General features: G+C 38.0%; 1 protein-coding gene across 1 annotated transcript in view; it reads right to left on the bottom strand.

The window, feature by feature from the left end:
• LOC140938867 (uncharacterized) overlaps positions 1 to 19090 on the bottom strand; it is a 145910-nt gene extending 126820 nt beyond the window's left edge. The window contains exons 1-3 of the mRNA XM_073388393.1: positions 18747 to 19090; positions 7882 to 8517; positions 5587 to 6126 (exon numbers count right to left, since the gene is read on the bottom strand). Of these exons, the coding sequence (XP_073244494.1) occupies positions 5587 to 6126; positions 7882 to 8517; positions 18747 to 18951 (1381 nt within the window). The 5' untranslated portion in view covers positions 18952 to 19090. The remainder of the gene's footprint in view (positions 1 to 5586; positions 6127 to 7881; positions 8518 to 18746) is intronic.
• Positions 19091 to 23496: the final 4406 nt, after the last annotated feature.

Below are 23496 nucleotides of genomic sequence, written 5' to 3'. Positions count from 1 at the left end.
TGTGTGGCGGAACATTCCATAGCAGCGCAGAAGCAGAAGCAGAAGTTTTTTTAAATGCTTAGCCAATTTTGGAAAAAGCCGTACTGTACCTACAAGCTAGCCCAAAATTAGCGCGAAGTAACTTCTGAAGAATTATTTAAGGCAATAAACCTATTTTCTTAAACAGTTACGAGTTCATTCTAAAGTGTCCAAACATTTTCCGCCGTTCGACGTAATGCACTGTTCCTAGAACAAGAGCATTTTTTGGTCATACGGATCGTTTCATGCATAATGATTTTAATCGTGATTTCCCACAGGTCCCTGGCTTTGGAGGTGGAAAAGCGCCCTGGAGACGAGGTTGCACAGGTCTGTGTACCTACATCGCTTGGAAAAATGTTCCAATGTCCCCACCTTTGACCATGACTTTAACCAACTAATGAAATTTGACACAAGGGGTGTTAAGTTTATAACATGTATTCTTTGTCTCTTTCTTTTTCGGACTACCATTTCTCGGTAAAGGAGTAGCTATCTTAGACCACTGCAACCCAATAAACGCAAGCATCTAGATGTCTTGTCTGTTTTAAGGTAGTTTTTTAGTGGAAATGACATCAAAGTTAACAGTTTTCACGGCTCGATGTCTTGAAAAAAAACTGGAAGAACAATCTCAATAAAAGTGCCTCCAGCCCTGAGATCGTTAAACGGGAGGCCAAGCTTGTGACAGAAACCTAACTGTAAATAAACCATACCTGTCTCAAAACTGGCTGAGCGGCCAATGATAGAGAAACAGTCACAAAGCAAACTAAATTATGTTTATTCGTTTAACAAAATATAAAAACAGATTGAATGGCTTCTTATCATAAGACTTCAGTATAAATGGTAAGTGGTGACTTCTCTGAATTATAAATTCTGATCTTACGAATTCATCACTTTTTTATGAGGATACTAGGAAATCATGTATCTCTTATTGTTTTTTCATCTGCAGCTCCAATATGACATCCATGTATCTATAGCTAGCCATGACATGCTCTTGGTGCGTTCTCCTCACCATAACATTTAATATGGAAGTTTCATTATCTCGTCAAAAAGGTCGAAGGTATTAGAAAAAGATTACATCAGGTAAAGAAAAACTATTTTCCTAACGTCAATTTCAAACTGATTTTCAAACTAGATAAGGCTAGCCTAAGTGAAAATCAAAAGGATTTTCAACGTCGCAGAGATTAGCCTCCAACACAGGCGTTTTTAGGGGAGTCATATTTTCTCAGAACTCCCTTGAAATCGTCTGCGTGGGAGGCTACGTGGAGATAGGACAATAGCTAATAATGGTCAAATTAAATGGTTTAAAATTGTAAGTGAAAACATCCAAGGACAGCTGAATAATAAACTAGAATTTCACATAAGAACTTCAAGATGATCACCTTCATTTCTATTCTTGCGAAACCAGGTTCGTGAAAGTTGGCTAAGTCAACAAACAAGTTTGCATAAAGACACTAAGTTGTTATCTCGTAAAACACTTCAGCATCAGTGGGAGTGAATTTGTAGGATCCTGCATAAAATCGACAGGAAGAGTGACGTGCAGAGTACCCAGGGGGGAGGTGGTAGGCGTAGCCACAGTATGTGTAGGAATTGCGGTTACTTGCAGCGTTGTTGGATAGATACAGGTCGTGTCCGTTACCAAAGGTTGGTCCGTAATTGGAACATGTATAAATAGCGTAAAGACTTGACTTGATGTTCACCTTAACAGGAGCGTAGTCATTAATATTATATAACGAGAACAGGAACGATTTGCTGGATGACACATAGCGACACGAACCTGTGGAAAACACATGTAAAATTTAGATTACAGATACGTTCATAAAAATATTGGTCAAAGGCTTTACCGACTAAGGACCAGAGAAAACTGATCAAATGCCCAGCTAAATATGAAAGCTATATTATGTAAGAAGAGAAACAATACAATATCGGTTTTCATTTTCAGTAGCACAAGCTTCAATAGTATAAATACGGTACTCGAACAATCAGATTTACTGAAGTGAAGCTGGCCTCCTACTGGGCTAGTTGTCAATTCAAGATACGGGAAGTATTGTAAGTTGTTGCGAGTTTCTTTTTTCTACTCACTCGTTTTGACACTAGTAATGTAAATTCATTTATTGATAAAAAGTCAGTGTCACATGAAAACTGCTCAAAATTTTTGACGTCCGTCGTTTTGGTCGCTATTGGTCCATACGGACCCATACATGTTAGCCTTACATTTAAGCTACTAAGAAGGTGTTTAGCTAAACAAGCAAGGGTACGGATCTTTCCACTGATACCTCATTTAGCCAATTTTGACTAATCCTGACAGAGTTACAGACAAAAAGCAAGCAATATATGGCGAACAACTTCACCGTTAGTTTTGCCATTTACCTACTACTCCTTGCAGATAAAAATTGTGCCTTTCTTAGAAGAAAATTCAGTCAAAATTCCATGTGAAAGAAAGACGATAATGTGGGCAACAAAACTGGCTGTAAAAAGGAAGGCAAAGGGAGAAAGAAGAGATAATAAATAGAATGATATGTGTGAAGAGGAGAACTCAGAAAAAAATTCTCAGTTCTAGATGGAAATTGAACCTACGACCTATTCCAGACACTAGTCCGATGCTCAAACCACTGAGCTACTAAGAATTCTAGAAATGAGCAGGTCATTTGTAGGCTGATATATATAGCTATTACTGACATCTCGCAGTCACATGTCAAATAAACACATGATTTAACTGCATCATGGAGTCACGTAAGTACTCCCTGAGTAATAAAAATAAATAGAATGATAAGTGTGGATAGAAAGGAAGAGAGCGAGAAAAAAGATCGGAGTAGATTCGCCACTATGCTCGAAAAACAAAAAGCTACTTAATTACATCCAATTAGCAGAAAATTATGTTCTTATTAGTGTTGGAAATCTATTTTTTAACCATGTCTATGCTAACTTGCTAACTCACTGCTAACTGGCCAAAAAACTGTCCAAAAAAGAAGATTTGGTCAAAAATGCTGTTTTCCGTAATAATTGGATGACGACAAATGCTTAAAAAAATCGAACACCTGTTCAAATATTTTCTTTTCTGGTCACTTTATCATTCGCCATTCCCTGACAGTCTATATTTGTGTCCTTTTTTATTTAAATGTTGTGTTTTGACAGTTCTAAACAGTTGAACTAATTTTAATTTAACAAATAATGGATAAACCTTTTACCACAGGAAATTGGTGCAGTGCAAGTTACCGGTCTTTTGCCAAGATAAATACTAGATAGGGATTATCCATCGATACGTCAAAAAGAAAAAAGAAAGTGCCCGAAACATTTTAACGTGGTACTAACTTAGCAAGGATTTTGCTACCCAAAGGCAAAAAAGCCATTCTTTGCTAAATTATCCGATGGTACAAACAACATGTGGTGAAAATTTTACCTTTAGTTATACCACGCTAAACATTTACCGTGTTGTTATGTGTAACCACACTTAATATTTACTGACTTGCTCTTAGGTCCTGTCCACATCTACCCGGATGTTTTAGAAAACGAATTGATTTTATCTCCGTTTTAGCCTTTCGTCTGAGACAGCATTTTTGGGCACCAAAAAGGCAGATTTTCGAAAGCAGTTCCAACTGGAATTTTTGTTAAAAAACGCCAGCGTTTCGTTTTCGTGAGGACGGACGAAAAAGGAGGTTTCTTTAAAAACGATGATGTTATACGTCAAACAGCGCATGCCCTGTGAGAGATTCTATCCTACCATCGTCTTAGCGTTTCCGTCTGGACGAGCTAGAATGATTTGTATACACTATGTTTGGATGCATTTTTTTTTTTTTTGACACGGGCAGAATAGCTCCGTTTTCGAAATATCCGGCTACCAGTGGACGGATCTTTAACTAACTATGTTTCAAAAACAATAGTTACAGTGGGACTATTTCCATCAAAGATACTCTGTAGTATAGAGCTCTACACCATATGCAATGAACTGTACATTCCCTATAACATGAACTGTGTGCGACACAGACAACTGATACTTGCTAGGATTGGACTAAGATTAATAAACAAGAAGTCAAATGAATGTCACATTACATGAAACGTTATTAAGTATCACTGCCAGTTACAAAAGTAGAAGTGCCAGTCACAAAGCTAGCAGGGCAAATTATTAAGTGTGCATTCTATTGTATAATTTGTCGGATTAAGTCTGTTATGAAATCAGATACTCACCACCCCAAGACTTGTCAGTGTATCCACCAAATACGTAACTACCAACTTGGACGATGGTTACAGTGGGTCCCTTTCCATCACAGTTGCTGTGGAATGTTGATGCCGCCCAACCATCTGTCTTAGCGTGCCAACACCTCACAAACCTGCTGCGACCTGGACTCTGAAGGACTGGGTCTAAATATGTACTCAACTTATTGAGGTACTTGCTATCAAGGCTGGCGAGGATACTGGATGAAGTGAGAGCACCTGAAAATATAAGGAAAAAAATCGAAGAAACAAACAACAGTGGACCAGGAGCCATAATCGAAGTAAGAGACTGTAACTGGATACCTTGTCCACTAATGGGGCTGGTTGAATCGAAATAGTCAAAAGTGCTATTGTTAGCACAAATTGGGCCATGACGCGGGCGCATTTTTTTGCGACGGTGCCGCGAAAAGGATAAACAAACAAAATGGCATTAGAAAATATCTCCGTAGGAGATGAATAAATTCCATTTCTATCAACATTGCCTCCTTCGAATTTGAGGTAAGAATATCCCTGTTTGGACGAAACAGAAATATCCCTGAAAAAATATCAAATATCCCTGTTTGGTTTTTTTGGGACCAAAAGGACGGTGGAAATTTAACTACAACAAGATAATTATGGCTTATTTTCCTCAAATATCTCTAAGACTTTGAATTCATAATAAATGCAGTTCCACCAGCTTCAAACAGCGTCTAGCGGCAGAATTGCCCACAAATACTTTAAATATAATATATTTTTTCTACTTACACGTCCCCGGGTAGGGTAGCGCAATTTGTTCTAAAAATAGAACATTTGACTATTTCGGACCCCGCGTTTGCGGTCTCCTACCCCGATTATGGCTCCCATGTGGACGTTTATAATAAGACACAATTGAAGAAAAAACTAACATTTGAGCAGCGAAGTAAAGAGAACGACTAACATTGTGGTTATTTAACTTCTCAATGTGGGTTATATTATATTCTTTGCTAGTAAACTATTAACTTCCGAGAGCTCGCAAGCTAGGTTCTTTCAAGGACTTACAAGAATTATAAAAAATAGTACTATAAATTACAAAAAGAAATGTTATCATATCGCAAATGATACAACCTATGATCTCGCAGGTGTTTCATGTAAGGTGTTTCTGTACTGTATGCTGGTTTTGATTATGTAATATAAACAACTAACAACTTTCCACTATTCTCAAATCCTTGTTATCCACCCTTCATATTCCCTTTGGTCGCTGCTATGGAAAATGTCGAAACGACGATGCGCGCAGTTTGACCGGGAGGATATTTTCAGTTATTGTTCCTTAGATTTTGTATTATTTGCCAAACAGTGTTAACTCTAACACTGTAGATAACACTATAGAAATGACTTGTAACAGACCTTTCTTAACTTCAGTGAAGGTAACAGTCTCCGACTTAAACACTCCTGCATTTACTGCAACACAAATGTAATTCCCTTTATCATTCATTGTTATGCCTCGTATTACCAAAGAACCATTCATCTGCTGACTCCGCACAACGGGCAGCTGCCCTCCTTGTTTTTTCCAGCTGATAACTGGCTGTGGATCACCAGTAGCGCTGCAATTTAACTTCAAACTGTCACCAACCCATGCGACAACTTTAGCAGGTGGTTTGACAGTGAATCGTGGAGGAGAAACAACAACTAAGAAAGTTTTCTTTTCAACGCGTCCTAGCAGGTTCGATGCCGCACAGTAGTAGAGGTCAGAATCATCTTTACGAACATGAAGAATTTGTAATGCACTGTTGTTGTACTTCACCCGTCCTTGGGGTAGTGGACCGGATGACTTTCTCCATGAGACCACAGGTGCAGGATACCCAGTCACGTGACAGGATGGGAGAGTATAACTACTTCCTTCAATAGCGTGATGAGGTCCCGGATGAAGGGAAACATGAGGCTGAACTGCAAAGAAAATTATTTTAATTGTGAAATTTGGAAAAGATAATCAGCATCAAATACCCGGAGTAGTCAATCGATAAAAATCGGTATCGATTTATGAGTCGATAAATCGATGAAAATCGGTATCTCTGATTTGATTGATATCGATTGTATCGATCAATCGGTAGAAATCGATGACACACTTGTTTCGTTTTTCGATTTATCTAGATTTAAACGATTTCATCGATCTTATATCGGAAGATACATCTGTTTTTCTGTTCATCCAAAAATGAAAACTGATTTCATGCAAACAGTCATTTGTTGACAATGGAGTTGCAATTAAGAGTCGAAGGATCAAAAAACTTATTATCCGTTTTTTTTCTAAAAAAAAAGGTTTAAAATATCTTATCTTTTCTTTAAAACCCGGTTGAAAGTCTTCTTCTGATGGCCGAAATTGGCCAGGTTTTTCAGACACCTAGTTTTTCACGATTTAGATCTACCACCCTTCGGAAAATAACATCAGTTCTGCAGGTAGTTACTTATTGCCGGAGTAGCCAATAGATAAAAATCGATCAAGTGATTTTATCGATTGATGACGGAAAACGGTGAAAATCTATCTAGGGAAATCTTTTAACTTAAATTTCAAGCATCCCTTCCACTCCAGGGGATCCCTGAAATTCAGGCTGGGAAATCTTTTATTTCTCTCTTGTATTTCTCGTGTTACTTGCCTGCGAGAACTGCGAATGTAACTAAACCGAAACGCTTTTGTTGTTATGCATAAAAGGGTCACGGTTTTAGAGAGAATGTTGTGTCTGTAATAGTTTCCACATTTCTTATTTTCATGTTTGTTGATCAGTTGTTACTCGTGAACGTTTTTTCTCAGCTGTACTATCTAAGATCATCTAACTTATGCCAAAAAACAACAATATCGGACTTACCATTATAAATCGTTAAGACCGTGAAAAATCGATAATATCGATTCGACACAGCAATTTGGTTTATCGAATTTCACCGATTTAAGTTATCAATCGATAAAAATCACTTGATTGCTATCGATTTTTATCGATACCGATTTTCATCGATTGACTATTCCGGGCAAATATGATAAAATCTGGACGATTCTCAAAAAAAAAATTCGTTATTAGTTTAGACTATGGCTTAGACAAAAGTGCTCAAACAACAGCAACACGACCATAAATAGAAAAATATATTAATTTTTTTCGACTTCTTTGTGAAAAGGAAGAAAATCAGGCCGTGGTTTGCTACATTTACCGTCACTCGATACTTATTAACTCGGGACGTTTTCTGTGATACTAGGGACTCGAAGGCTGTTCCTACTTCGACAACACAAGTTCTGAAAATTGCGGAAATATGCACTTAATATTTTGAGAGGAACTTCACCCCTTTTCTTTGTCTTACATGAATAAAATGAGATGCTAATTGCCCCAAAGACACCAAGAGAGCAGTGTTCAGTATAAAAAGTGAGATTATACAATGTAAAAGAAGATATCGATCATCACAGTAATAGCCGTAGCTTCCCCAGCTGGCAAAAGAAAGCCTGAAACAGCTTCCGGTTCCAGTTGACTTGTTAGCTCGATTAGTCAAGCACTTCTTATTATCAGGCTTTTTTTTTCCAACTAAAAAAGGTACGTGTCTAAGGTACGTATACCTTTGAGGAAAAAAAAGGATGTAAATATTTTTGAGTAATATGTTAATTATTTTTAAATAACAAAAGACGACTTTCTATCCATACAATCACCCGAGTCACAACAAACTTACCATTCACCACAAGTTGTACCAGTGCATGCGCCTTTCCTAAGATGTTGACCGCTGAACAGTTATATTTTCCGGCGTCATTTCCTGCCACATTTTTTAACAGCAGCTTTCCTCCTGATACCGTTGAAGGACTCATTTGTGACAGACTATTCAGTTTACTCCAGTTTATTACAGGTTTAGGATTACCATTCACTGAGCACTGAAACGAGGCTGATCCACCTTCGTTAACTGTCAGCGTTTTAGGGGACACAGCAACAACAGGGGCTGAAATTGATTCACCAGGTTCCCCTTTAGCTCCCGGCATGCCTGCAGGTCCCATGTCTCCTTTTCGTCCCTTGACTCCAACATCTCCCTTTGGACCAGATGGTCCAATGATACCTTGCTTGCCGCTCATTCCAGGCGACCCCACAATACCTTGGTCTCCTTTCTGTCCTCTTTTTCCCCGGGTCCCTTTCTTCCCCCTCGGACCTGGTGGTCCGGGATGACCTGGAAGACACGTGCCACTCTGTGATAATGAGTGATGCTGTTTTAACTCCGACAAAATTTTAAGCATTGTTGTTTCTAGGTTTTTACTTTCCGTCTTGTTCTTGATATTATCAGCAGTGCTTCTCTTTCTTCGTTGTTTAGTGGACTGAGGGTCTAAAAAAATGCAATAATTAATCCGTCACATTATGGTCAGCAAAACCAAGGACGTCAAGCACCAAACAATTTACTGGTCAAGGGGGCAAGTGCTTTAGACCATAATTATTTATAGCTGTATCGGTTATTTTTTTCTAAATTTCCTAAACATTACCTTCCCTTTCGATACACTATAATATTGAGAAATAATTGACTTTCTTACGCATTTAGTAGGATAGTGTATACCACCTGAAATTCTTGGTTAAAGATCAGCAATAAGACGTTTTTGCTCAAAGCAAAGCCTCCGTTTATATATATACTTATAACAAAAACAATTTGTAAGCCACTAAAACGAATCCTCCTTTTCAGGTTGGGGCTGGTTGATAAATAACAAATATCCCGCAGACACAGCTAAAATGAAAATGTTCCCATCAAGATAAAACTCAAGTTTACAGCAAAAAAAGAAAACATTCTAATGCGCGATACTCTTTGATAGCAGCCAATTTACAGGTTCCGAGTTCTGGAGTCAATTTGGAGTTTTAGCAGCGACAAAGGCGACGTCAGCAAAAAATGTCAAACTCTGTCGCGTTTATTCCAATTAGCTGAAAATGGCAAATGTTGGCGAATTATCCAGGAGTTGTTTTCTTTGGGAACGCACTCAAGTTTAGAAAAAGAAAGAAGAATTCGTCGCTGCTTGTTAACACCCTCCGTGAAACGCACGATTAGGCATTTTCACACAGTTTTTCACGTCGTAGTCGTACAGTGACGACAAAGAAATGTACAAAAAAAGAGTGATGCATGTGCAAAGTTGTTATTTTTTGTAAACCTATTGTTTATTTTTTGACGTTCTCTTTGCCGTCGCCACCGTGGAGGCTAAAGCTCAGCTAATAAATAAAAAAGACCTAGAAGAAAAATCGGGCAGAATTTTGTGTTCGTCATAAGCTTATTATGTTTTCTTTCTATCGGGTCTAGAATGGACAGTTGTGTGAAGATATTTTATAAGTGTGACCAAGCTAAAAAAATTAATATCTTTACTGGAAAAACACCACCTGCTACCTCTAGGTGAACTGGTGAACGTTTCACCAAGACAAACGCAAGCTGCAATCTTGGATTCCCCGTACCGCCCTCCTCCCACCCCCCCCCCCCCCTCCCCTTGTAAAATCTACTAAGTACCTTCCTGCCAGTCCTTACGGGCGGTCGGTCGGTCGTACGCTGACGTCATAAAGAAATTTTCTCGCATCACAGGTTTCCGTCTCCTACAACAATGGAGGCTCCTCCGCCGCGCGCGCTTTGGTTAGTATTGTCCACAAGCTGAACGTTTTTAAGTTTCGATTTATTGTTAAGTTCAAAATGTAACACGATAGCTACTGCCGTTCACATAGAAAACAGGTTAAAAGAACTATTTGGTAAGGTAGACGGATGATCCAATCGAACTTTTGCATGATGATAGAAAATAGATCACACCAGTGAGGTCTATGTCCCCTACCTTAGAGTTGCCTCGGTGGGCAAGCCTAAAAATAACGGCTTTGATTAGTGGAACACGCTTTTATTCATGTCAGGTGTCTGACGCCGTAAATATCATAACTATATATGACGTATTTTAATCTAAGATCCAGTTAATAACACCGCTTTATAATTTTTTTTCCATTCCCTATTCGAATCTATCAAAGCGCGCGCTCCGATCACTCATATGACACTACAGTAGTAACAACAAATAGAGACAAGACGCTGTGTGAGCGTATATTTGGGCGTGGTCGGGCTAACGGTATGATACTTTGAACATGCCTTATTGCAGCTAACGAACTGTCATCATATCTTACCAGAGAAGACAAATCCTTCACTCCACTTGTTTGCTGAACCACACAGCTTATTCAGTATGTCCCAATCCACAACAGAAATAATGTCATTTCACGACAATGTTTGAAAACATGCACATCTTCAATGCAGACATGCTTGGAGCCAAATTGCAACATAGGACATAAGTGGTTACGGCCCAGAGAGTAAGGTTTATCTCAGCTCCACTGATACTGACAGATGTGTTGTCACACCCATCACTTTGTACAGTGTATTCCGGTTACTAAGAAGGGCAAATAAAGTTCCTTAAGTCCAGTATCCACAAGGATTAATAAGAGAGTAACACATTGCATAAACTGCTATAGGGTAGCACTGTTTACAGGAACATTGGTAGCTATTAACATTTGATATACTACAATTTTCAACATTGCTTGAGAAAAGATGAGGTTCAGAGGTGGCAATATGTACAGCTTTAAGTTCATATATATCCTCATTCCTATGTAGAGTCTGAAAATACTGTACTAATTTATGCATGGATGGTATTTCCAACAATACACATGTCCCTTCACTATGACTGTTATGATACATATCTCTAGCATGAGAATCAAATACATTATATCCCCCAGCCTCAGTGCTGTAGATACCAACACCAATAATTGCCACCATTAAAATGAATGAGTTGTAGTTCAGTGCCAAGAGTGTTTCAAATGCTGTAACCTGTGAGTGGCATATACAGTAGTGATGGATGTGACAAGTATAACTGTCACTGTATGTTTTCAAGGTGGAAAAATTGCTCAAACACTGTAACCATTCCTGGCAATTCTGTTAACATTAACATAGATTGTCTTGCAAGCAGTGACAGACTAGAATATAATTGAATACCAACAATCATTATTTGAGTCATATCATCAACTGAAGTACTTGTTATCTTACTGTAAATTAAAGCGCACAGACTCATTGCGACACATCGTTGTCCACCATTTTCCCCAAATCCTGTAACATTTCCTTGACAGTATGGAGCATTAATTGTTTTTGTAGCATCTACATAAACTGAAGGTCCTGGATTCTTTTCCATATCAGTACAAAGCTTAAATTGGCCAAAATTAACCCGGTGATTCAAACTGATTTAAGCACTATAAAATGGATAAATTACTGGTACAGAGGGGCAAATTCTTACTTAGAAGCCTATTTGGATATCTCATTCCACCTAAATCGCCTGTGCTCTGATGCTTAGACGACAGATACACCTTCCCTCGTTTACGAACTAGTTTTGGAGTTGCCCCTTAAGTAAAAACCTCACACTGTTACAGTTTAACTTCTGTACCTGTTTAAGTGTAAACCTTTTCTATTTTTAACGTAACAATGAATTTCAGACGACAATGGTGTATTTTTCCGAATACTCTTCCATACAAAAAGTGTCACTTTCCGTGTTTTCTGTAACAAAGATTTTAATTTGCTCATCGGTAGTCTGCTAGTGACGGTAACCGGTCATTTCGTTCCATGGTCAGATCGTTGACATCGTTCTAAGTCAGATCGTTCCAATCAATAGTCAGATCGTTCCATAAAATAGTCAGTTCGTTCCACAAAAAAGACAGTTCGATGAAAAGTCAAGTAAATCTTTCTAAATTTGTTGAGTGAACTTTATCGAGAAGAAAAACGTTTCGTTCATGCCAGCTGTCATGCCACAAGCTGATAAAATAATAATCGATCTAAAGTCGATTCGATCCATCCTAAATCGTTTGAAAGCAAACTGGCAAGAGACGATTTCAACCAGCCACGGGCTTTAACATTTAAACCGCTGCTTTGAGAATCGATAGTTTTGAAAGATATACCACCTTCAGAAAAGCATAGCTTTTACTTGTTGTACAGTATTTCGAAGCGCTTGTAACCTAAATATTTCTTTGCAGCGCCCGTTTTATGCAAATTTTGAAAACAACGTGAGTTTCGAATTACAATCTCGATTTTATGGTAATTTGTCATGCCGAAAATATAACTGGACTAACCTGATTTAAACCAATGAAATTGTAAGTTCTGTTATAAATAAATTTCCCACGACGAGATCTTAATTCAGCTTCTTTTATTTTCTCCACAACACAATTTTCCTTCTGTACAACTAGCTCATTACCTTCTCTTGTCGTCACCTCGCTGCCATCAAAACACTCCACACAAAACTTGCTGATAATGCAAAATATCGACACACAGCATCGTACATGTACTGCGTCGCAACATACACAATTAGATGAAAAAACACAACACGCAATACAACAAAAGTTCATTAACCGTCACCCTGCTAAACAAAATTGAAATAATAAAAAGAATTGTTGCAGTTATCACCGTAGTTCCAAAAGAAGCCTCAGTCCCTTTTGGTTTCAATTGTTGACAATCGTCTCTTCCTTCATCGGAACATATTTTTATCACAGACAACTCGCTGTGTTCCGCAATGCAAAAATCAAAATCACTATTGTCACACTGATAACCAGCTACACAAATCTTGCGGCTCTCAAACTTGTTCAACATTCCTCTGTTCAAACTCTTATCCATTTTACACATACACTCCTGATATTCCAATTTGGTATTACGTCTATGGGGTCCTTGAGTCTTTGATGTCATTGAATGTCTTGATAATTTGCTTTGTTTTTCTATGAGTTCGCGGACCAGCCCATTCCGAAAACACTCAGGGTTATATTTTAGTGTGGGCCTACCGCGGACAGTGTGTGCATTTGTAAGTTTAACCCGGGATAACATGATTGAACAACATATTGACGCGTGCCTCCAAACGCCGCGGCCAAATGGTCCGTGCACACTTCGGCCAATCTAATTTTCCATTTTTCCAACAAAAACGGAAAAAGGAAATATTACTTATCCTTATCATATTTGCATATTTCAAAGTACAGAAAAAAAGAGAAAAAAAGAAAATGGTCAGGAAAATCGATCATTTTTTCATTTTTCTAATTTTGAAGTTAAATTCAAAAATACAAAAAATACTGTTAACGGCTAAAAGCGATATTTTGCTATTTTTATTTTCTTGAGATTGTTAGAAAAACGAGAAAAATAAAATAATCTCCGAGTCCTAGATCATTTTTCTATTTTTCCGTTTTTCCCAAAAAATAGAAAAACAGAAAAATGGAAAAATGATATTTATTCGAACCATTTTTTCATTTTTTGCATTTTGTTCAAAAAATGAAAAAAATAGAAAAATGGCATACCTATCGCCTAATTTTCCATAATTCCATTTTAACAAGAAAAATGAAAAAAATGACAAGTGTTGCGAATAATTTTTCCATTTTTTCAATAAATACAAAACAAACAAACAAACAAAAACGGATAATTTTTCATCTTTTGTTTTAATGAAAAATAGCAAAGAAAAATGACAAATCATGAACATTTACCAACAAAGAACAGAAAAACCTAACCCACTTTAGACTCACTAGTTTTGTTAGACGATTTACACAGGGTCGGCGGAGACGTGGGATGGGAAGGGTGGGTGGGGCTGCTTTAGTTCTCGGAATGCGAAAGTAGTCTCATTCACGTTTGGATTTGATTAGCTGATTCCTTTACCTCATTACTTAGCACTCACTCTGTGACCCGTTCTAACACTGCGTCACCATAAGGTGTTCCTGTTCCATTCAAACTGTAGAACGTTTCCCCATACTTGTCGCATGGGTTTCCCGACATTAGCGATCTTTGCTCTCGTCTTTCCAGGGCTGAGTTGCTAAAAAGGTGGATAACGCTAGCGCTATCCGCTGGATAAATAACTATCCAGTAGATAACGCAATTGGTTTCCATAAAATACATAAAAAATTATCAGGCCGCTGGATAGTGATTTATCCGGTGGATAGTCGCTATCCAACGTTTAATCAAATGTATGAGCAAATGTATGGGCCAGATCATTAAGATGTTCTCTCCCGCGAGTGTATACTAGCCGCCTCGTTATGCTTCTCCTCCATAATATTAATTCAACATACTTTACTCTTGCAATCCTAGAACACCCGTTCTGCGGCAAGATCCATTATTTCGGCAGGCTAAGCAGTCTACTTTTGAGCATCTATTTCATTTACAAGCGTCTGACCTCTTCACTGGCGTGCTCTCTATTTATTTTGTGCATGTGACTGTTCAACGACCTTGTTTTTAACTCCTTCCCCTTAATCTCCCTCACGAACCGCTTTTTTTGTGCGGGGACCATACTGTTGCTGGCATGAAAACCGTTGAGTTACCACCCCCTTTTCCTGTACCAATTTTCACGCCTTCTCCTCCTCCCTCGTACCCTTTCTAATGTTCTTCATTTCCACGGCCGGTACATTGCGGTTTTCCCGCCGCTTTCATCCACAGTCGACTCCCGACAACTCAAACCTTCAGGGAAATCGAGATCAAAAGTGAATGGAACTACGTCCGCTTCTCGAAAACTAAGCCCTCCCCCACCCCCCACCCCCCCCCCCCCCCCCTCCCACCATTGCCCCACATCCCCGCCGACCCTGGGTAAATCTTCTAACCAAAATTAATTAGTGCGTCGGTAGTGGATACGAATTAGGTTTTTCTTTTCTTCACCGTTAAAATATTCATAACTTCTCACTTTTCTGCGCCATTTTTCAATAAAATAAAAAACGAAAAACGGTCTGAAAGGGTGTATCGTTTTAAAGTTTTACTATTTATTAAAAAATGGAAAAATAGAAAATTGCTTGCAACACTTGTCATTTTTTTCATTTTTCTTATTAAAATGGAATTATGGAAAATTGGGCGATAAGTATGCTTTTTTTCTATTTTTTCATTTTTTGAACAAAATGGAAAAAATGAAAAAATGGTGCGAATAAATATTATTTTTTTCATTTTTCCGTTTTTCTATTTTTGGCGAAAAACGGAAAAATAGAAAAATGAGTTAGGAATTGGACATTATTTCATTTTTCTCATTTTTTAACAATAGGAAGAAAATAAAAAATACCAAAATATCTCTTTTAGCCGTTTACAGTATTTTTTGTATTTTTGAAGCGGACTTCAAAATTAGAAAAATGAAAAAATGATCAGTTTTCCTGACCATTTTCTTCTTTTCTAATTTTGTCTGTACTTTAAAATATGTAAATATGATAAGGATAAGTAATATTTCCTTTTTCCGTTTTTGTTTGAAAAATGGAAAATTAGATTGGCCGAAGTGTGCACGGACCCCAAATGTTATCCAAACTGCTTCTCACTGCTGCTTCGAAAAATTTCGGATCAAACGATATCCAAATCCTTCCTCATTGGATTATCCACTCGACCTAACAAAATCGACCAATCACAAAATAAAGAAAAGAAAATGGACATAAAATAAAGAAAACCGCAAATTCAGATGACCTCTTAGGAAACATGCAATTAAAACTGTCTTTCTATGATTGGTGCATTTCGATCCTCTCGTCAAAAAAATGTCAGACGTCAATCATCTTAGCGGACCTCTTAGGAAACGAAAGTTTTCTTCAACGGGTTCAAAAGGTCATTGTTTATGATTTGTGATTGGTGGATTTCGATCCGTTTTTTGAGTTTCTGTGTTTCGAGGTTCGTTGCTTGTGATCTTATTGTGACCAAAACCCGACGTTAATATTCCAAATATTTTTGATAGATTTCATCCCTGGACTTCAGACTTCCAAATTTCGATGAGGCAAAAATACTGAAGATTCAAATTAACTTTTGAGATCGTAAAAGTGCGATTAAGTGCCGTGGGGTAGCAGAGCTTTCTTTCCCACATGCCTCTTACCTTGTACAAGACGTTCGCATGGCAGACATTCGCCTCGCTTCGCTTGTTTACTTGCCTTGTTTACGTTAGCACGTATTGCGTGCCTTTTGCACATTTGCGTCAAAACAAGCTCAAAACAAGCCGTTTCCATTACTCTATTTGGGCCACGCCCAAATAATAAGCCATCTTCACGACAAGACATATCTTTGATGGCGGTTGTGGTCCGTGCACACTTCGGCCAATCTAATTTTCCATTTTTCCAACAAAAACGGAAAAAGGAAATATTACTTATCCTTATCATATTTGCATATTTTAAAGTACAGAAAAAAAGAGAAAAAAAGAAAATGGTCAGGAAAATCGATCATTTTTTCATTTTTCTAATTTTGAAGTTAAATTCAAAAATACAAAAAATCCTGTTAACGACTAAAAGCGATATTTTGCTATTTTTATTTTCTTGAGATTGTTAGAAAAACGAGAAAAATAAAATAATCTCCGAGTCCTAGATCATTTTTCTATTTTTCCGTTTTTCCCAAAAAATAGAAAAACAGAAAAATGAAAAGATGATATTTATTCGAACCATTTTTTCATTTTTTGCATTTTGTTCAAAAAATGAAAAAATAGAAAAATGGCATACCTATCGCCTAATTTTCCATAATTCCATTTTAACAAGAAAAATGAAAAAAATGACAAGTGTTGCGAATAATTTTTCCATTTTTTCAATAAATACAAAACAAACAAACAAACAAAAACGGATAATTTTTCATCTTTTGTTTTAATGAAAAATAGCAAAGAAAAATGACAAATCATGAACATTTACCAACAAAGAACAGTAAAACCTAATCCACTTTAGACTCACTAGTTTTGTTAGACGATTTACATAGGGTCGGCGGAGACGTGGGATGGGAAGGGTGGGTGGGGCTGCTTTAGTTCTCGGAATGCGAAAGTAGTTTCATTCACGTTTGGATTTGATTAGCTGATTCCTTTACCTCATTACTTAGCACTCACTCTGTGACCCGTTCTAACACTGCGTCACCATAAGGTGTTCCTGTTCCATTCAAACTGTAGAACGTTTCCCCATACTTGTCGCATTGGTTTCCCGACATTAGCGATCTTTGCTCTCGTCTTTCCAGGGCTGAGTTGCTTAAAAGGTGGATAACGCTATCCGCTGGATAAATAACTATCCAGTAGATAACGCAATTGGTTTCCATAAAATACATAAAAAATTATCAGGCCGCTGGATAGTGATTTATCCGGTGGATAGTCGCTATCCAACGTTTAATCAAATGTATGAGCAAATGTATGGGCCAGATCATTAAGATGTTCTCTCCCGCGAGTGTATACTAGCCGTCTCGTTATGTTTCTCCTCCATAATATTAATTCAACATACTTTACTCTTGCAATCCTAAAACACCCGTTCTGCGGCAAGATCCATTATTTCGGCAGGCTAAGCAGTCTACTTTTGAGCATCTATTTCATTTACAAGCGTCTGACCTCTTCACTGGCGTGCTCTTTATTTATTTTGTGCATGTGACTGTTCAACGACCTTGTTTTTAACTCCTTCCCCTTAATATCCCTCACGAACCGCTTTTTTTGTGCGGGGACCATACTGTTGCTGGCATGAAAACCGTTGAGTTACCACCCCCTTTTCCTGTACCAATTTTCACGCCTTCTCCTCCTCCCTCGTACCCTTTCTAATGTTCTTCATTTCCACGGCCGGTACGTTACAGTTTTCCCGCCGCTTCCATCCACAGTCGACTCCCGACAACTCAAACCTTTAGGGAAATCGAGATCAAAAGTGAATGGAACTACGTCCGCTTCTCGAAAACTAAGCCCTCCCCCACCCGCCCCCCTCAATTCCCCCACATCTCTGCCGACCCTGGGTAAATCTTCTAACCAAAATTAATTAGTGCGTCGGTAGTGGATACGAATTAGGTTTTTCATTTCTTCACCGTTAAAATATTCATAACTTCTCACTTTTCTGCCTAAAAAACGAAAAACGGTCTGAAAGGGTGTATCGTTTTAAAGTTTTACTATTTATTAAAAAATGGAAAAATAGAAAATTGCTTGCAACACTTGTCATTTTTTTCATTTTTCTTATTAAAATGGAATTATGGAAAATTGGGCGATAAGTATGCTTTTTTTCTATTTTTTCATTTTTTGAACAAAATGGAAAAAATGAAAAAATGGTGCGAATAAATATTATTTTTTTCATTTTTCCGTTTTTCTATTTTTGGCGAAAAACGGAAAAATAGAAAAATGAGTTAGGAATTGGACATTATTTCATTTTTCTCATTTTTTAACAATAGGAAGAAAATAAAAAATAGCAAAATATCTCTTTTAGCCGTTTACAGTATTTTTTGTATTTTTGAAGCGGACTTCAAAATTAGAAAAATGAAAAAATGATCAATTTTCCTGACCATTTTCTTTTTTTCTAATTTTGTCTGTACTTTAAAATATGTAAATATGACAAGGATAAGTAATATTTCCTTTTTCCGTTTTTGTTGGAAAAATGGAAAATTAGATTGGCCGAAGTGTGCACGGACCGGTTGTTCTCTTGGCTCGGCGGGTGAACGATTCACGTCAACACTGACGTCAATACAAAACTAGAAATACATGTATCGACCTCGTTGAGCTGGGTTCTATGCTCGGCAGTCGTTTCAAAATGGCTAAACGAGCGGGTTCGTTTTGCAGATGTCTTTTGCATTGAAATCTCGAAGGAAATTTGCATTTTTAAGTATTTTTTGTCAAAACTTACCAGGAGTGCTTCCCTTGCTCTTTGTTACGAGGTCAAGAATGTTGGTGTGTGATTTAGTCTCTTCGATGCTTTCAAGAGCTTGTATTCTCTTCTTCTGTTCGTTCAGCTCCAATTCAATTCTCAGAAAACCAGCGCAGTAAAATATAATCGATAAAACAAAAAAAATCGAGGCCAAAGACGGCAAACTCTGTTTCTGAGAGATCATTTTGCTCTGACTGCTATTGGAGTCTGAATGTACTCCGAGTGTACGGCTACTTTGTTTCAGCTGTTATTCAATACCTAGATCACACGTTTGGGTATCGTGCCAGCATTATTCTGCTGTTTATAATATATGTCAAACTTCCTTTTTATGTTCTCCGATACAAAGGTCATACGGTGTTCGAGGAGCATCACAAATAAAATTTACTATGTCTGATTCTTTTCTTGTCATCTATGATTTTGATATCTTGTCTATGATTAAAAGGAAAAATCCTTTTCGTTTTTTATTGTGTCATTTTGATTTTAAATTTGTCGCGTTTGATTTCTCCAATAACAATTTTGATTTGCAAAAGTTTGTCGCGTTTGATTTCTCAAATGCATTTTTGATTTCCAAAATTTGACGCGTTTGATTTCTAAAATTTGACGCGTTTGATTTCTCAAATGACACTTTTGATTTCCAAAATTTGTCGCGTTTGATTTCTCAAATGACACTTTTGATTTCCAAAATTTGTCGCGTTTGATTTCTGAAATGACACTCTTGATTTCCAAAATTAGACGCGTTTTGATTTCTCAAATGACACTTTTGATTTCCAAAATTTATCGCGTTTGATTTCTCAAATGACACTTTTGATTTCCAGAATTTGTCGCGTTTGATTTCTCAAATGACACTCTTGATTTCCAAAATTAGACGCGTTTTGATTTCTCAAATGACACTTTTGATTTCGAAAATTTATCGCGTTTGATTTTTCAAATGACACTTTTGATTTCCAGAATTTGTCGCGTTTGATATGATTTCTCAAATGACACTTTTGATTTCCAAAATTAGACGCGTTTGATTTTTCAAATGCCACTTTTGATTTCCAAAATTTCGTTAGTCTCCCAGCTGGGGGTACGTGCCCCGTCAAAGGTACTTGAGGGGATTTACGGTATTATATACGCATTGAAATTATTTCCTGCCCATGCTATCCGTTGCAATGGATGGCAACGGTGGCATGAGTGAGTGGGCTGACTATCTTGAGTTTTAAACCTATGCCTGCAAAAAAGGCACCCCCAAAATTATTCTGGCCAGTGTTCCCAAATGAAAATTGTTTGATAAATTTGTCGACAGAAGCATTTTGTGTCAGGGTAAATACACTGCATAGGATTGGCCTAAAACAGCAATGTCCTCGTGACATATACCCTTTAACACCCTTTAAAACAAATTCACCAGGCTTAAGCCTACCCGTCGCCTGACAACATATCCGTCCCTAAATCTATTTAAAACGATTGATCAAGTGGAACAAGTTTTGGGTCTCGAAAATTTTTGACGGTGTAAAGTGACAAAATTTCGAAACTCCACGTGCATCTCTTAAACTACTTTTATTACAAGACTTGTATGTGATTGGGTTTAAATTTTTCCGCAGTGATTTTCATTTTTGGGGGGTATGGTCAACCTCGTCCCCAGGGCTTTTCCCTCAAAAAATGGGTGGGGCCGGCCCCACCCATTTTTTGAGGGAAAAGCCCTGGGGACGAGGTTGGGGTATGGTAGGTCTTCGATGATGCGGTTTTGAAGATTGGAGTTAAAATTTTAACCAAAGACGAGTAGGACTTAGGGATTTTTACAACAGATTAAATTTTAAAGTACTTAGCGGACACACGTGTTTGAGAGCGACCCCAAACAGCTTCGCATTTAAATTTTACTCATTTTACAGACACCCTACCTCTACCATTAATTGTTTGCCAGATCACTTGGTCTGATTACCTGGTTTTTTGTTTTGTTTTTTGTTTTAGTTTTTAGACTGAAGAGGATGGGATAACTAAAAAATGGAGTTGCACACTGGGTGTATATTTGAGATCACAAAAAGTGTCCAAAGAAAGTGACAGAAAACATATTTTAAAAAATCAGTTTTTCAGATCTCGGAACATACTGTGCGCGAAAGAGGGAATCGGTCCAAGTAATAAGTTTAAATTCCAAGACCTGGTTAAAGCCCCTTGTAGGACAGACAAATAATTATTTGAGGTACCGGTCTACACGAATTTAGCCTATAAAATGCCTGCTGCTTACGTGGGAACATGCAACGCAGCTGCATGTCCTGCACTTGGACGTTCACCATCACCCAAAACGAACCTTTCACAGCCGCCAAATCTGTGAGGCGGGTGGTTGATACAACTTCCTCGAAAAACGCCCTCTCTATATATCTCGTTCTGCCATGATCAGTAGAACTGAATGTCCCCGGCCTTAAATGAAAAATCCTTAAATAACTGTGACCGAGCCCAGGTTTTATGAGCCCGCCAGACTGAGCATTCCGACCCACTGACCCTTGTTTTCACCAAAACCGCTGGATGCTACAATCTGGTTGAGGCTATTATTTCCCCATGAGTGGGGCATTGCACCCACTTAACCTGTCACGTGGGTATATATACTATTTTCGAAATCAGAAACGCCATTTGGGAAATCAAACGACCTGATTTTGGCAATCAAACATTTGTTTAAGATATCGGTTGGGAAAAGATTAACAATCAAACACGAATTTCAGAGAGCATACTCAACACACTTAGAAAACATAAGCGTTCATTTAGTAATAGAAATCGAGAAATTTTGGAAATCAAACTCGAGTGTCATTTGAGAAATCAAGCGCGACAAATTTTGGAAATCAAAAGTGTCATTTGAGAAATCAAACGCGACAAAGTTTGGAAATCAAACGCGACAAATTTTGGAAATCAAAAGTGTCATTTGAGAAATCAAACGCGTCAAATTTTGGAAATCAAAAATGCATTTGAGAAATCAAACGCGACAAACTTTGAAAATCAAAATTGTTATTGGAGAAATCAAACGCGACAAATTTAAAATCAAAATGACAGAATAAAAACGAAAAGGATTTTTCCTTTTAATCATAGACAAGATATCAAAATCATAGAAGACAAGAAAAGAATCAGACATAGTAAATTTTATTTGTGATACTCCTCGAACACCGTAAGGTCAGGTTATTGATCTTTTCGAGTGATCATTTTCCATTTTTCAAAGATACCGTAAAATTCCGAAAATAAGCCCCGGGTCCTATATTTTTCAAAGGCCCTTTTTGAGGGGTTTATTTTTGGAGGGGCTTATGTTCGGAGGGGCCTATCTATGGAGGGACATTTGGCTTATAGTTGGAAGGAAATTTAACGTTTTTGCTTTGTTTCACTTTGTATTTGAGGGCAATTTCCGAGTACAAGCCCCCGGGGGGCTTATATTTGGAGGGGCGATTTAACGGAGGGTTTTTTGCGTTACGAGTTTGGGGGGCTTATATTTGGAGGGGCTTATTTTCGGAATTTTACGGTAGTTGCTACTTCGCGGCGTTTCAAGTGTATTCTTTTCAAACTAATATAGGATACTTCTCTTTATCGTAACTCTAACTATTATCAATCTTGTCAGTTGAAACAAGTTGAACTTACCGGAAAGCTACGTCCTAACAGTTTATACCCGGGGCCGGGGTATTTACCATTTACAGGTTAAAACCGGTAATTCCGGTTTTCCGGTTTGGTTTCGTGCTATCCGTTTGGGAGGCTTCAGAAAATATGGGCTGTGATTTGACGCAATGCAATTTTTGTTCTCTTTTTAGTCTGTTCAGCTGATTTGGATATAATTTTTAACCGTTTGTTCTCCGGCCCATTACGTCAACTTTTATAGTTCTATGTTTATGCACAAGAACCTAGCCGTTCCAGGCGTTCAGATCGTGGGGACAGTGCAAAGAGATTTGAGCAGAAAAAAAAGACAACAAGGGGTAGGGGTGAGAGCGAGGGAACTCCCTCCTTTTTTTCCTCCTTATTTTTTTCTCGCTCTCTTCCTTCGCTTCGCACTCCACTATCCGAAAGCATGGAACAGGCTAACAAGAACCGGGTAGGACGGGAAGTTCGTGTCGAAATGGTAAGCAACTTCGAAGAACTAAGACCCGGAAAGCTAAGTCCCGGAAAATTAATACCTGGAAAACTAAGGCCCGGAAAACTTTTAAAGGAAGCAACTTGTGAAGCAGCTAGCGGTTTTATAATTCTATGTGATAATTGCTTGTAGACTGCAAAACAATCCGTATTTTTGCGCATTCAAGTACACGCGAGCAGTCAAATAAAAGGTCTGGAATGAGGCTGAAAACAGAGAGCGAGACTGGGGAGAGACGCTACGTGCGTGTGAGGCTCGCGACCTTCGCGCGCGTAAGACTCTTACGCCACGCTTTACTGATTTCTTTACTGATTTTGAGAAAAAAACCGACTGTTTTAAAGTCTAATTGCTTGAGTCCCTCACCCACAATTAGAACCATTTTAGAACTATGCAAAACCTATTTAATAACTATCGGGGAAGGAAAGAGACTTTGACCAACATTAAAAAAAACTAGCCAATACTTCTTTATCAAGAGACCTTCCCTAGAAAGTATATGTATACTTTGTAAATGAGAGGATCTGCTTGCTTTGCATTCTTGCCCAAATTCTGGAAGTGTCGTGTCATATAAACACTTCCAGTTGACGTGCTCACCCGGTAACCGCAAACGGTTCCGCAAACGTCACGTAATGTCCACGTAATGTCATTACCAGTTCACTG

This window comes from Porites lutea, chromosome 5 (genome assembly GCF_958299795.1).
Source record: "Porites lutea chromosome 5, jaPorLute2.1, whole genome shotgun sequence".
NCBI classification, from domain to species: Eukaryota; Metazoa; Cnidaria; class Anthozoa; order Scleractinia; family Poritidae; genus Porites; species Porites lutea.
Note: the sequence above shows the minus strand (reverse complement) of the source record. Positions and strands in the feature narration are given on the sequence as shown.